This window comes from Lepisma saccharinum, chromosome 2 (assembly GCF_977018435.1).
Source record: "Lepisma saccharinum chromosome 2, izLepSacc3.1, whole genome shotgun sequence".
NCBI lineage: Eukaryota > Metazoa > Arthropoda > Insecta > Zygentoma > Lepismatidae > Lepisma > Lepisma saccharinum.
This window is the reverse complement of record NC_139230.1, coordinates 209046850-209059683: the sequence shown is the minus strand read 5'-3', so window position 1 is coordinate 209059683 and position 12834 is coordinate 209046850. Positions and strand designations below refer to the sequence as shown.

Sequence of the window (12834 nt, the reverse complement as noted above, 5' to 3'; positions counted from 1 at the left end):
CAAAGTACCATAAAAATCAGAACGTTTCTTCATTTTTTGATGAACTTATTTCAACCGCATTTCACATTAGTGTCGTTATCTTGTATGGAATACTGTTTCCATATTCAGAAACTGCAGGATTCAAGCTTTACAATGATATATAACATGATAGGGTTCCGTAAACATGAAAAATCAATGCAAGTGCACCAAAACCATGTAATGACCCAGTACGGTTTCACGTTGGCTGTCTGAATTATTCCGTGCATAAAACGCACCACAGTTTTTGGGGGCAAACATTTTGAAAAAAAGTGTGCATTATACATGAGTAAATACGGTATATTTCTAGATACGTGCCTAATGATGTGACGAGTTAGTATAATTCAGAACTGTTATTTTTTTACTGGAATTATACAAGTATCAGTATCGGTAGGAATTGGTCATGGTATCAGTATCGGCTCAGCTCTAATTAAAATAATGCCCATAAATGCTTTACACACCTGATCACATAATATCTGGTCTCAACCACAATGATAAAATGCAATTCGAGCCTTGCATGAACATCTGCAAAAGCATGTGTCCGAGTCGACCGGAAACCAAGAACACCTGCTCATGCAAACTGCATTTCAAATCATAATTTCTCCAGTAACTAATTCTTAGTAAAACTTTTAATTGTGCTAATTAGTTTCTCCAAGTTTCAAATTAATTTCCACAATCATTTCTGGTAATCTAAAGCACTGCTTAATACTACTTTAAAATACAAAAATCATTCAACATTCAGAACAGTTACCAGAATGTGCATTTGAAAATTTAAATTCAAGAACATTCTCGGAGAAAATGCTCAAATGTCAATCATTGGGCTCGCTAGTCAGACATTTGAACAAGTTTTACAAACCTTGCAGTCAGTGAGTGAATGTAGAGATTGATATTGTTCGAAGCAAAAACCACAATTACTGCATGATGCGATTTTTAAGGCTAACCGTAAAATTTATTGATTCATATTTCACTGCCGTTACAAACAAAACTTTGAGAAATATAATCTAATGTATTTTAAATTAAAATTAAAATCATACCATCATCAGCAATTTCATCTTCAGGAATGCTGTGGTCCCTATTTGCAGTTACTGGCTCATCTGGTAAGCATCTGGAAGAGTATTCATTCTCATCATCATCTGATTCATCAGGTGGAGGAGGAGGGGGAGAACTTGGTGGTGATGGTCTGCTGTACAACTTCACTGGAACACTTTCAGTTTGGAGCATGCTAGATGCACTCTTGCCATCATCCAGAGATTCAGATCTATCACATATGCTTGTTGCCGAGGTTATTTTATTCGACAATGGCAATTTGGGTGGAGCAGATGGTCTGGGAGGTACAACCTTAACTGCATTTTCTTCTGCCACAGTAACTAAAGAGTCGTTCCTTTGTGAATGCTGATTAAGATTAGTTTTCTTCACACGATGAAGGCCTAAATCTAAATTGTCCAAATTTTTAGATATTAAAGTATCTAAACTTTTTTCTGCTGGTTTTGTTCTTTTCAGCTCATGGAAGTCACTCGCATCAAACTTTTGCCTGCTTTCTGTAAATGCATCTCTAATGGCAATCTTGTTTACACTTGATTGCTCAAAGGAACTTGCACTGAAATTATTTACGTCATGTTGCAGGATCAAACTGTCTGTTAATAAAGACCGACGATCTGAAACATTGTTATTAAATTCACTTTCAACAGAATGGCAACCCAAATAATTCTTTGGGCAAAGACCGGTTTGTCCTAATCTATTAGTTACCTCACACCAATTAATGTTTGCTCTCCTAACAATAAGAACTATTTCATCCTCTTTAACACTAATATCACCGTTCATTTGAGCATCAAAATTGTAAAGAACTTTCGCAAAAGAATTTGGCACCAAATTGTCAAAATTGTTATCAATCACAGAACTTAGTGTTTCAGCATCACTGTCAAAGCTCACACTAAAATCATTCCCTGCACCATTGCTACCACAGTCCACAACAATATTGACATAAGTAGCTGGAAAAATGCCTTTCCTACCATCTATTTCACCTTCGATCCAATCTTTGTCAATATGACGTGTGAGACTGACTATAATTCCTTCGTGGAAGCTAAGTTCATTACTAAATTGTGCATAAAAAGGATATAATGTAATTCCGTATGGTGCGACACCGATATCTGTTGAATTTTGTGACGTGTACATGGAATCACAATTTTGTTGCGTGTCAAAAACACCCTGACTCGCTCTTTTATCAGACTGACTGGAAAACATAGTTGGCAAATTTTTCTTGAAGTAATCATCCTCGAGTATAGCACTATCATCACTGTAACTAGAAAATGTATTTGACAGATCTTTCTTGAAATAATTATCTTCTAAGAAAGCTAAGTCTTCAGATGCTTTGTAAGATGCAGGGTGTGACTTCGTTTCATGTTCTGGAGAGAATGTCATCAAAGAATTGTTACTAACTATTGTCGATGAATTTGGGTACTTAGGCTCATCCAAAATAGGGTCTAAAGTAAGTGAGGATGCAGCAACAGCTGATGGTGGGCTAAATCCTGTGCCTGCTTTACAACTTGGACTTTCCTCTACACTTTCTTGTATTACTGTAACATATGCAGAAGGAAATATACCACTTCTATCTCCACATACACCACTGTAAAAACAAAACAAACATTTCAGTGTTTATAGGATTGTTACCACGGTTTCACTCTTACTAATAACAATACTTGAATAGTGCAGTATTTCAAAATTGTTCCAAAAATAGTAATAAATGTTGGAATGCACAAGTGGTGGACACTGAAATTGAAACACCTGGAACGGAGACACTAACCTTTATTAGTATGGTGGCCAGTAAAGCAGCAACATGTCTGGGTAAGGACCGATAGAAGTCCTGCACAGGGACAAGATAAGTTTGCAGTCATTTCTCCTGAAGCACACATGAGAGTTCACATGTTGTTGGTGGAGGGAAACGATCCTCCAAAAGACCCCATAAGAGCTAAATACAAGTCTGGCGACTGGAAGGATGTCTGTATGGCAGATGTTCAACCTCATCGAATCACTCTGTGACCTGTTTAGCAGTGTGTATCTGTGTGTTATCATCCTGGAATACTGCACCACCATCCGGGAACAATATTTGCACCATAAGGTGCAGATGGTCCTCCAGAAGGGCCCTATAGTCCTTGGCAGTGACACTCTTTCAGATGTTGGAAAAACAGTGGAGGAGGAGACTCATCCGAGAACACGACATGTTTCAGGTCATCTAACATCCACGATTTGCGTTGTTGACACCAGTCAACCCCCTTTTTGGCATTGGTGCTAGTGACTAAGGGTTTTGGTGTAGTAACTCTGATGTTGGCCCTATGAAGACAAGATGAGCACAGACAATTTCCGCTCTTTGGAACTCTGATGTGTCACCCATGCTATTGCGCAAAACCAAATATTCGACATACAGTCCAGCTACTACTGTGCCAATGTGACTGGTAAGCACACACCTATCCACTCAAATCCCTGCTCAGCTGTGTATCACCACCCTCCAACGGTGTGTTCTATAATCACTGGTGTTTCAATTTCAATGTCCAGCACCTGTAAGTTTACACTACAACCATATCAAAGATATTTTGCTCTAAAATAACCTCATGTTCATCCACATTTGTACGTTACATTAACTTATGAAATATGTTCAGAGATATGAAGCAAAATACAATGAAATATGTATAATATTGCAAATATGTTCCTTTCAAAATGTTATTATTTATTGCATATTTTCATTCCCATTCAATTTTTTTTAATGAAATTAGCTGCACTTGACAAAACAGTGAATGAATGATTATTTTATTTTACTTCAATTTTCTGACACTTTTGGCTAATTGCGAACATGAGGATAGGTGGTGAAAAAATGAGAGGGATGAAGAGACAATCAGAAACATTTATAGATGACTCAACATGAGCCCCAGGGAGGATTATCCTGGCTGTGAGTCCAGACACTACAGAACTCCCTAGTCTGGCAGTTGCAGTCCAGGATGAAACAGTGAATGAATGCCAGAAAGTGGTAATTAAAATATTTTATATTAAGGAACATTCAACATATTTTAAGAATGAAGTGACAATTGTCATCTTCATGCAAACCAGAACATGGGAATGTCACACAACCTTTGTAATGTTGCAGTTGACTAATTATCAAAGACACAAGGAGTTTACTTTGAAAAATTCTTGTACATGTACACTAGTTTCTGTCTCACATTCCATAATGCTCATAAGTAGGGATATGAACTTCTGATTTTAACAAACAGAGAAAATTAGACATAAGCAAGTTACTAACTCTTTCTGCTAAATTTATTTGTAGAGTTTTTTTTTTTTTTAATTTCAGTGGCACCTGCCACCATCTGCTTGGGAATTCATTGCTTCACTGCTCAGCTGGTTTCCAGTTCCTGTCATGCTGATTGATACCAAAATCAAAGAGACACATGATATGAATATCCACAGCAGTCAAGCACATCATATTTGGCTCCCGCTACTGCAACAACTTAAACCGAGTGCATGTGGCGGATGATCTGGCTACACTAGTGCTCCTAGAGGCACGCAGGGAAATGACCGGAACTAGACACCAGCCCAGCAGTGAAGCAATGAGTTCCCAAGCAGATCGTGGCAGGGACACTGATATTAATAAAACCTCTACAAGTAAGTTTTGCTGAAAAAGTTAGTAACTCGTTTATGCATAAGTATTATCAACAACGTATTCTACTCCCCAAACACAAACAGAGAAAAGTTCAAAAAGTCAAAATAAAGTAGAGATGATTATGGAATTTGGTTTTTGGGTGTCTGAATCTAAAAATAACACAAATTTCACTGTTTTCCACGGAATTTTACACTTAACACAAAGTATGCCATAAAAATGCAAAGTCAAATAGACCACAATGTTCTTTTAAAATTGGCACAGTTCTATTTAGTGTGGAGTAGATGAAAGTGTGATTCAGAGGAAATTGTGATGCCACTATGACACTGGAATGTCTTGGCAGTATTGTGCTTGGATATCATCCCTGAAATAGAATTCATTGTATTCATCCATGTGTCTTATCTCTTTTCAGTATCACACTACTATCAATAGTTTAATAGACTTACGTAATCATGAAACTATTGAGAATATCTAGATAACAGCTAAAGCAAACCACACAAATGTTCACATGAATGTTATACAAGGAATTCTAAGCTGGTGTAATTTTTCAGATTTTGGATCATCATAGCGGTTTTTCAAAAGAGGAGGAAAATTTGAAAACACAAGACCTGGTGGCGGCCAAAGGTCCAGCCGAGCCTTAAAGCAAGCCTCCATGGTGGAGTGGTTAACACACCACCTGGGTTCGAATCCCAGCATGGTCAATGGTGTTCTTTGTGAGTGTCCCTTCATCAATTTCATCATATCATCACTCATCCTCATCTTCACAATTAGCCAAAAGTGGCAGGAAAGCAAAAGTAAAATAAACCAAATCAAAAAATCAATCAACAACATTAAAATAACAGAAAAAAATTAACACAGATTTCTACACTAAACCATGAAAATTAACTTGTCGTCGGGGAAAATAAAATGAAAAACTCAATATGCTGACCAAGGCAGAAATTTATTTTATTATAAAACATAAACTGAACGTAACGTTTCAACCTTCTAGCAAGGTCTTCTTCAGACTCTGCACCAAGTACAAATGTACCAGGTGTGTCGGTTAATAATTCTTAATTGATCCGAAAAAAAAAACCAAAAAACAAGTGTATCTGGGGAAAAAGGTAACAAATGCTTTATTCAAAGTATGTGCCATCGCTAGCTATACATTGTGCCCATCTGTCCGTCAAATTGTGGATGCCCTTCCAGAAAGATTGTTCACATTTTGAGGTTGATCCAGTCAGCAAGCCATTGTTCGACATCTTCGTAACTGTTGAAGTGTTGCTGGGAAAGTGAGTGAGACATCGATGAAAACAAGTGGTAGTCCGAAGGGGCTAAGTCTGGTGAGTATGGGGGGTGGGCCAAGAATTCCCAGCCAAGTGCAGAAATGGTGTCTCTGACACCTTTCGCTGTGTGTGATGAGGCGTTGTAGTGCTGCAAAATCACTTTTCCGTGTCTTATCACCCAATCTGGGCACTTTTCGATCAATGCATGGTTCAAATTGATGAGTTGTTGATGGTAGTGAACGGCATTCACTGTTTCACCTGGTTTCAGAAGCTCATGGTACACCACACCCTTCTGATCCCACCAAATGCACAGCATCGTCTTCCTTCCGAAGCAATTCAGTTTTGCGGTCGATGTTGAAGGTTGTCCTGGGTAAACCCATGACTTTTTGCATTTTGGGTTCTCAAAGTAGATCTATTTTCGTCCCCAGTCACTATCCGATGCAAGAAAAACTTTCTTTCATGCCAAGAAAGCAACACTTCACACACTGTTTTTCGCTTCTCCATTTGTCTGTCGTTCAGATGATGTGGAACCCATTTTCCTGCCTTCTGGATCTTTCCCATGGCATGAAGATGATCAGATATAGTTTGGCGACCAACATTTAACTTCTCTGCCAGTTGTTGTTGCATTTGCGTATCGTCTTCATCCAACAGTGCTTGCAATTCGGTGTCTTGGAATTTTTTCGGCTGGCCTGGGTGATCTTTGTCTTTCAAGTCGAAATCACCACTTTTGAATCGTCAAAACCAATGTACACACATGTCTTGCATTAGGACATTGTCACCATACGTTTCCACAAGGATACGATGGCTTTCACTCACTTTTTTCTTTTGATTGAACAAGAAAAGCAGGACGTGCCGCACATGCTCCTTATTTGGTTTGAAGGTCAACATATTTCCCACATAAACCCAATATCACGAACACTCACACTCGGTTGCACATCCACGGCATTTTGACAGGTACTGTCCTGGCAACACACTGGCGTAACAGGTGAGACTGTGCACCAACCCTTGCTTTCAGCGCCATCCAGCGACAAAATTAAGAATTATTAACCGGCACACGTGGTAACAAGGTACAAAACAGGTCGATATATATACACACAAAAATTACTCCCCTCCAGACTATTAGAAATTTTAGCCTTTCAGGTGAAAGTACAGTTGACAAGGGAAAGCCACCTGCTAGAATGTTCCAGAACAACTTTCTAATAGTCTGGAGGGGAGTAATTTTTGTGTATATATATAGTCCTGCTTTGTACCTTGTTACATTTGAACTTGGTGCAGAGTCTGAAGAAGATCTTGCTAGAAGGTTGAAACGTTACGTTTAGTTTATGTTTCATAATAAAATAAAATTTCTGCCTTGGTCAGCATATTGAGTTTTTCATATAATGGAAACAAGGCTTAATGGTGTTATAATAAAATGAAACGTTCACGTCCCTACTCATGCATCTGCAGTTACTGCAGAAATACAGAAAATATGGAATTTAATGTAAAACTAGAAAAATACACACACTACTGAAATATCAAAAATATGTGAAACAAAGTATGATCTAAAATATTCACAATAGTTTCATGGCTATGTATGACTATTAAACTATTACAAATATCTAGAAAACAGCGTAAGATAACCACAAGAAGATTCACATCGATGCTCTAGAAGGAATTCAAATCAGATGTAATTTTTAAGAATTTGCAATATCATATTGGGTTCTCGAAAGAAGAGGAAATTTGAAAAATGGCTTTGCTGGCATTGGCCAAAGGACCAGCTGAGCCTTAATAGCAAAATATAATTATGCACACAGTTTTGGCACAAAATTAGTGAAAATTTCAGAAATGATCAATAACTAACCTGTACCAATCTTTATCAATAACTTCTGTTACAGTAATAATATCTCCAAGACGAAGATCCATTTCTTCATCCAGCTGGGCTTTCATGCTTTGCTTCACTCGGACCATAAAATTAAGTACTTTGGGTCTAGACTTCATCTGCAAAGTAAATAAAATAACATTTTACCAAAATGCAGATAATAATTACAAATGTAACAATAAAATATTATTTTACTGATATCAATAAACAAATATAAAATTTGCAGTTTCTGACTATGCACAGATGGGATTTTGATTAATATAAGTTGCAATTTTTCACGTCTACGGAGAAAAATTCAGGAAGAATTCCCAGAGCCAATAATTCACGCATCATTCCTGGAATTCAAGAAATTCCTGGTGAGTAACCACCTTGTAATTATTATTTCAAAATTGGAATTAAGTTCCTCGATTTTCATGTATGAGGGGGTGTCCCATAAGTAGTGAGCCTGATAGGGTCCCCATAGTTCAATCTGAAAATAATTTTGAGATTTCAAATAGCAATTCTTTGTAAGTGTATATGCAAAGCGGTGTCCAGTTCTAACCATCCTATTCTTCTTCGCAGGAGCTAGAAGTGTGCTAAGTGCGTAACGTCAGAAAAATGAAGAGAGAAGAGATACGAGCAGTGATCAAGTATCTGTTGAAAAAGAGGTTGAGTCCCAAGGAAATTCATGAGGATATGGTGACAACATTAGCAGAGAATGTTCCATCCTCTGCCACAGTGAAGAGATGGGTAGCCAAATTTAAGCGGGGGAGAGTGAGTGTGGAAGGCCAGTGGAGATGATGACACAAGAAAATGCAGAGAAAGTGCACAAGATTATTCTTGCAGACAGACCTGTGACTGTGCCATATATTGCAGAAGAACTGAAGATGTCAAATCAACAGTGGAGCACATTGTGCATGACCAGTTGGGGATGAAAAAGATTTCTGAATGTTGGGTTCCAAAACTTCTGACAAGTGAAAAAAAATTGACAAGACGCATGATCTCAGAATGAAATCTTGAAATGTTCCAGGCCGATCCAGATGGATTTGTTGAACAACTTGTGACTGTTGATGAAACTTGGGCTCATCACTATGTACCAGAGCCAAAACAGGCATCAAAACAGTGAAAACACCTTGGCTCCCCCACCCCAAAGAAGGCAAAGTTTGGTCCCTCTGCTGGGAAAGTGATGACGACAGTCTTCTGGGACTCAAAGGGTGTTTTGTTCGTTGATCATCTCCGAAAGGCAAACATCATGACCGGAGAGCATTATGCTTCCCTGGTGAGGCAATTACGGGGTGTTTTGAAGACTAAGCGACGGGTAAAGCTGTCTAAAGGGGTGTAATGACAATGCACGTATTCATACATCGCTTGTTGCAATGGCAACCATCCATGATTGTGGGTTCAAATTGTTGGAACATCCCCCTTATTCACCCGATCTTGCTCCATCAGACTTTCATCTCTTCCATAACCTGAAAAAAGCTTTGGGGGGTGTGCATTATCAGTGTGATGATGATGTCATCAGTGATGTGGGTGACTATTTTGCAAGCCTAGAGGAAACCTTTTATGAGACCAGGATAAAAGCACTGCAGAAGCGTTGGCAAACATGTGTGGACCTGCAGGGAGACTACGTAGAAAAATAGGTTGCTATTGTGGTCCCATCCTGTTCCCTTCTAGGTTAGGCTCACTACTTATGGGACACCCCTCATAATTTAAATTTAATACTAAACATACTAAGAAGTGTCCTAAATTTTGTTCTGTAATATATCCAATATAACACTGGTGTGATAATTTTAATTAAATGAAATAAGTTTTAGGAAAACTACAATTTGATAAGCAAACATGTTTTGGTGCATTCATATAAACCTTCGGTTCTCATTAGCTGTGTGTAAACATGATTTCCAGAACCAGAAAAAATACATCCTCTGTTTTGTATATGTTCCACAAGGTAACAAACCATGCAAGGATGATATATTGCTAACTGTATATAAAAATAAACAAATTACAAAAACTACACTGAACCTGTAAAGTGGAAGAGTCCACCTTCCAAGCATAATTGGATGGAAAAATTCCTATCCTTTGTCCAATTCGTCCTTCCCACCAATTTTCATCTGCTTGTCTTGTACCTGCAATCAACTGACCTGTAATTAAAAAAAAAAAAAAAGCTTACATATACACGAACACACTCACATATGTACAGACATACTTATGACAAAGGTTTTGAATAAAACACTTTGAATCGATCTGATGACAGTCATACTGGTAGAAGTCTGAATGTGATCATCATAAATTGTATAATTCTGTCATTCTGCAAACAATATGGTACAAACTGATAATACTGTGCATCACGATAGTTTAAAACTATAATGAATTACAAAAAATACATCATAACACAGAGAGCGTGCAATGAAGTTTCATCATGAGAGCATGTTTCTAGTTTTCTGCATTAGGCTGGTCTGATTTTTTTCTCCAAGTGCTTTATATTTATTGGTCTCATCTAGTTTGGTGCACTTTTTGACTCTCTCTGCACTCACGAGTCTAGTTGGTTACATGGTGCAACACTGACTCATCACCTTCTGAAGTCAAGTAGTGTATTTTGATTTGCTGTTTAAGTCCACTTTATGCACAGTAAGGCTAATCAGAACTGGACCTACAGTTTAAAGTGGGATCTGATCCACTATGTGCCTCCACTGGGTATCGAACCCGGGAACCCTTGATTACAAGGCGATGACTTTCTAATGTATTTGCTGTCTGCACCGTTTGCACATTCTGGATCGGTGTAGTGTGTGGTGTATGGTCATGTCATGCATGCTAACTAATCAAATGGTCATTTCCTTGCACCAGCCTGACACCAGGATTCACCTGCATTACACCTAGTGCCAATGTTGATATTTTTGGTTGTTCTTTTTCTACTGTTATACATTACAACGTAAAATGGATAACGCTGTACTTGGAATTCTTTGTTCAATAACTAAATAAATAAAAAGTGCAGCAAACTAGATTGAGCTATTCTGACATTACAAATCTCGAGAACACCTCTTATCTCATCTTCAGGTGAAATTTCTTTTACCGGTGGAGGAAATCGAACCTACGACAGACCTGTCATTTTACTGCAAATCTGGTGCTCTGACCAAGTACTCCCTCCACAGAAAAGGATAGATATACACAAGCAGCACACATGTAAACGTGAAACAAATAGGTCAAAAATAACCAAACATGCATAGAGTGAATCACAGAATTCAGTAGAGCTCAGTACTACACAAAGAACCAAATTGGAAACAAAGATGATAATGCCCCGAAACCATCACAAAGAACCAAATTGGAAACAATGATGATAATGCCCCGAAACCATATAAGTAATCCTGGTGTAGAATGCAAGCAAATCTCAAAAATTAGAAATAGTAGCATAAATGGAGCAAGAATAAGTACAGAATTGTAGCACTGGATGCATAGTATTGATTGATTGATTGATTTAGTTTATTTTACTTTGCTTTTGTACCACTTTTGGCTAATTATGAAGATAGGGATGAGTGAGTATAAGAAATTTCACCTAAGACAATAGAAGAGGTGTTCTCGAAATGTAGTGTTAAAATAGGTATAGTTTAAAGCACTAGACAATGGATAATGTCCAATTAACATTGTATTCTAATGTAGAAACATTGTCACTAACATTCAGAGAATTATAATCTTCTTTCATGCATCCTTAGACAAAGCTATGTCATCAACTGAGTGATACATGCAATGAAACCTCAATTATACATTCTTCAGGGTTTTATAGCTATAGAACTTATAAAATGTAAAAATTTTATACTTGTGAATACCTAAGAAGTAGGGATGTGAAGTTTTCGTTTTATATTTTTGTAAATTTCAATGTTACTCTTTTATTGTAATTCGGTGTTATTTTACTGTTTCTTCTATACTTAAGATTTTCACATTGCTTTAATTCTGGAAAATTGAGGCAAGATTTAGTTTTAATGACAAAAAAATTAAATTATGTTCCCTTTGTGAGAAATGACCAAATCTGTTGCATTTGGAAAACTGTTTCATCTCATCAGCCACTAAATATCAAATAAACATTAAACTACCAAACTGCAATAGAAAATGAAGCGTGGCAATCTCTTTTGAATTGAACGTCCACCAGCTATGACTAGAAATAACAGAAGTCATAGCACTTCAAGTAACAATCTATGAACAGAAGAAGTGTTATCCCCAGTTTATTTTGCATATTTTGTGGCATTTTTCGCGTTAAAGTGCAAAATTCGGTGTTGTTCTAGAAAATGCCATAATTCATTTTATATGGCAATCCCGAAACACAGAAAATTTGCCTCCTTAACCTACCCAAATATATTTTAAATACTTCATTGTGATTTCTTCAACTTTTCGGTGTTATTGTTATAATGAAACTTCATGTCTCTACTTAGCAAAAACCTTTTCTGTCTCGCAGAATAGTCCAGAAGTTCAAGAACGATCTTTTGAGTAAGTCTGTACAGTGGGATCCATGAATATTACCGTGCAAATTGTCCATCACCATGTTCGTGCACTTTATTTGACCCAATAAGAGCTTGAAGAATTAAAAGAAATTGGAATAGCTTATATTCGACCACCTTAAATGGCACCTGAGGGATGCAATTGCACCCCAACAACATGATTTTGTACGTGGGAGATAAACAGTTACAAACTTAGCTGTAATAACACAGGATATTGCCAATAGCTTTAAAACCACACAACAAATGGATATTATTTACACTGACATGAGTAAAGAATTTGACAAGCTGAATCATATAATTCTCATACAAAGACTACATTCAGTGGGGTTTTCAGGTCAGCTATTAGAACTGTTGACTAGTTATATATCAAACCATACGCAAACTGTTATATTGAACGGTTTTCATCTTCTGAAAGGGAGGTGCCACCTGGAGTGCCCCAAGGTTCCAACTTAGGCCCATACTTGTTTTTATGATTTGTAAACGATGTGCCCATAAAAATGCAAAAAGCTAAGGTCCTAATGTACGCAGATGATGTAAAGTTTTACCACCAGATTTGGTCAGTAGACGACTGCATAAAACTGCAAGACGATTTGA

The 12834-nt window shown here is 37.4% G+C and overlaps 1 protein-coding gene across 2 annotated transcripts in view; it reads right to left on the bottom strand.

Annotated features, from left to right (window-relative positions):
- Positions 1–12834, bottom strand: part of LOC145984286 (dynamin-binding protein-like) — a 95374-nt gene that overhangs the window by 62802 nt on the left and 19738 nt on the right. For both annotated transcript variants that reach the window (XM_083117925.1, XM_083117926.1), the window contains exons 4-6: positions 9776–9894; positions 7760–7896; positions 1050–2638 (exon numbers count right to left, since the gene is read on the bottom strand). In XM_083117925.1, the coding sequence (XP_082974051.1) occupies positions 1050–2638; positions 7760–7896; positions 9776–9894 (1845 nt within the window). The remainder of the gene's footprint in view (positions 1–1049; positions 2639–7759; positions 7897–9775; positions 9895–12834) is intronic.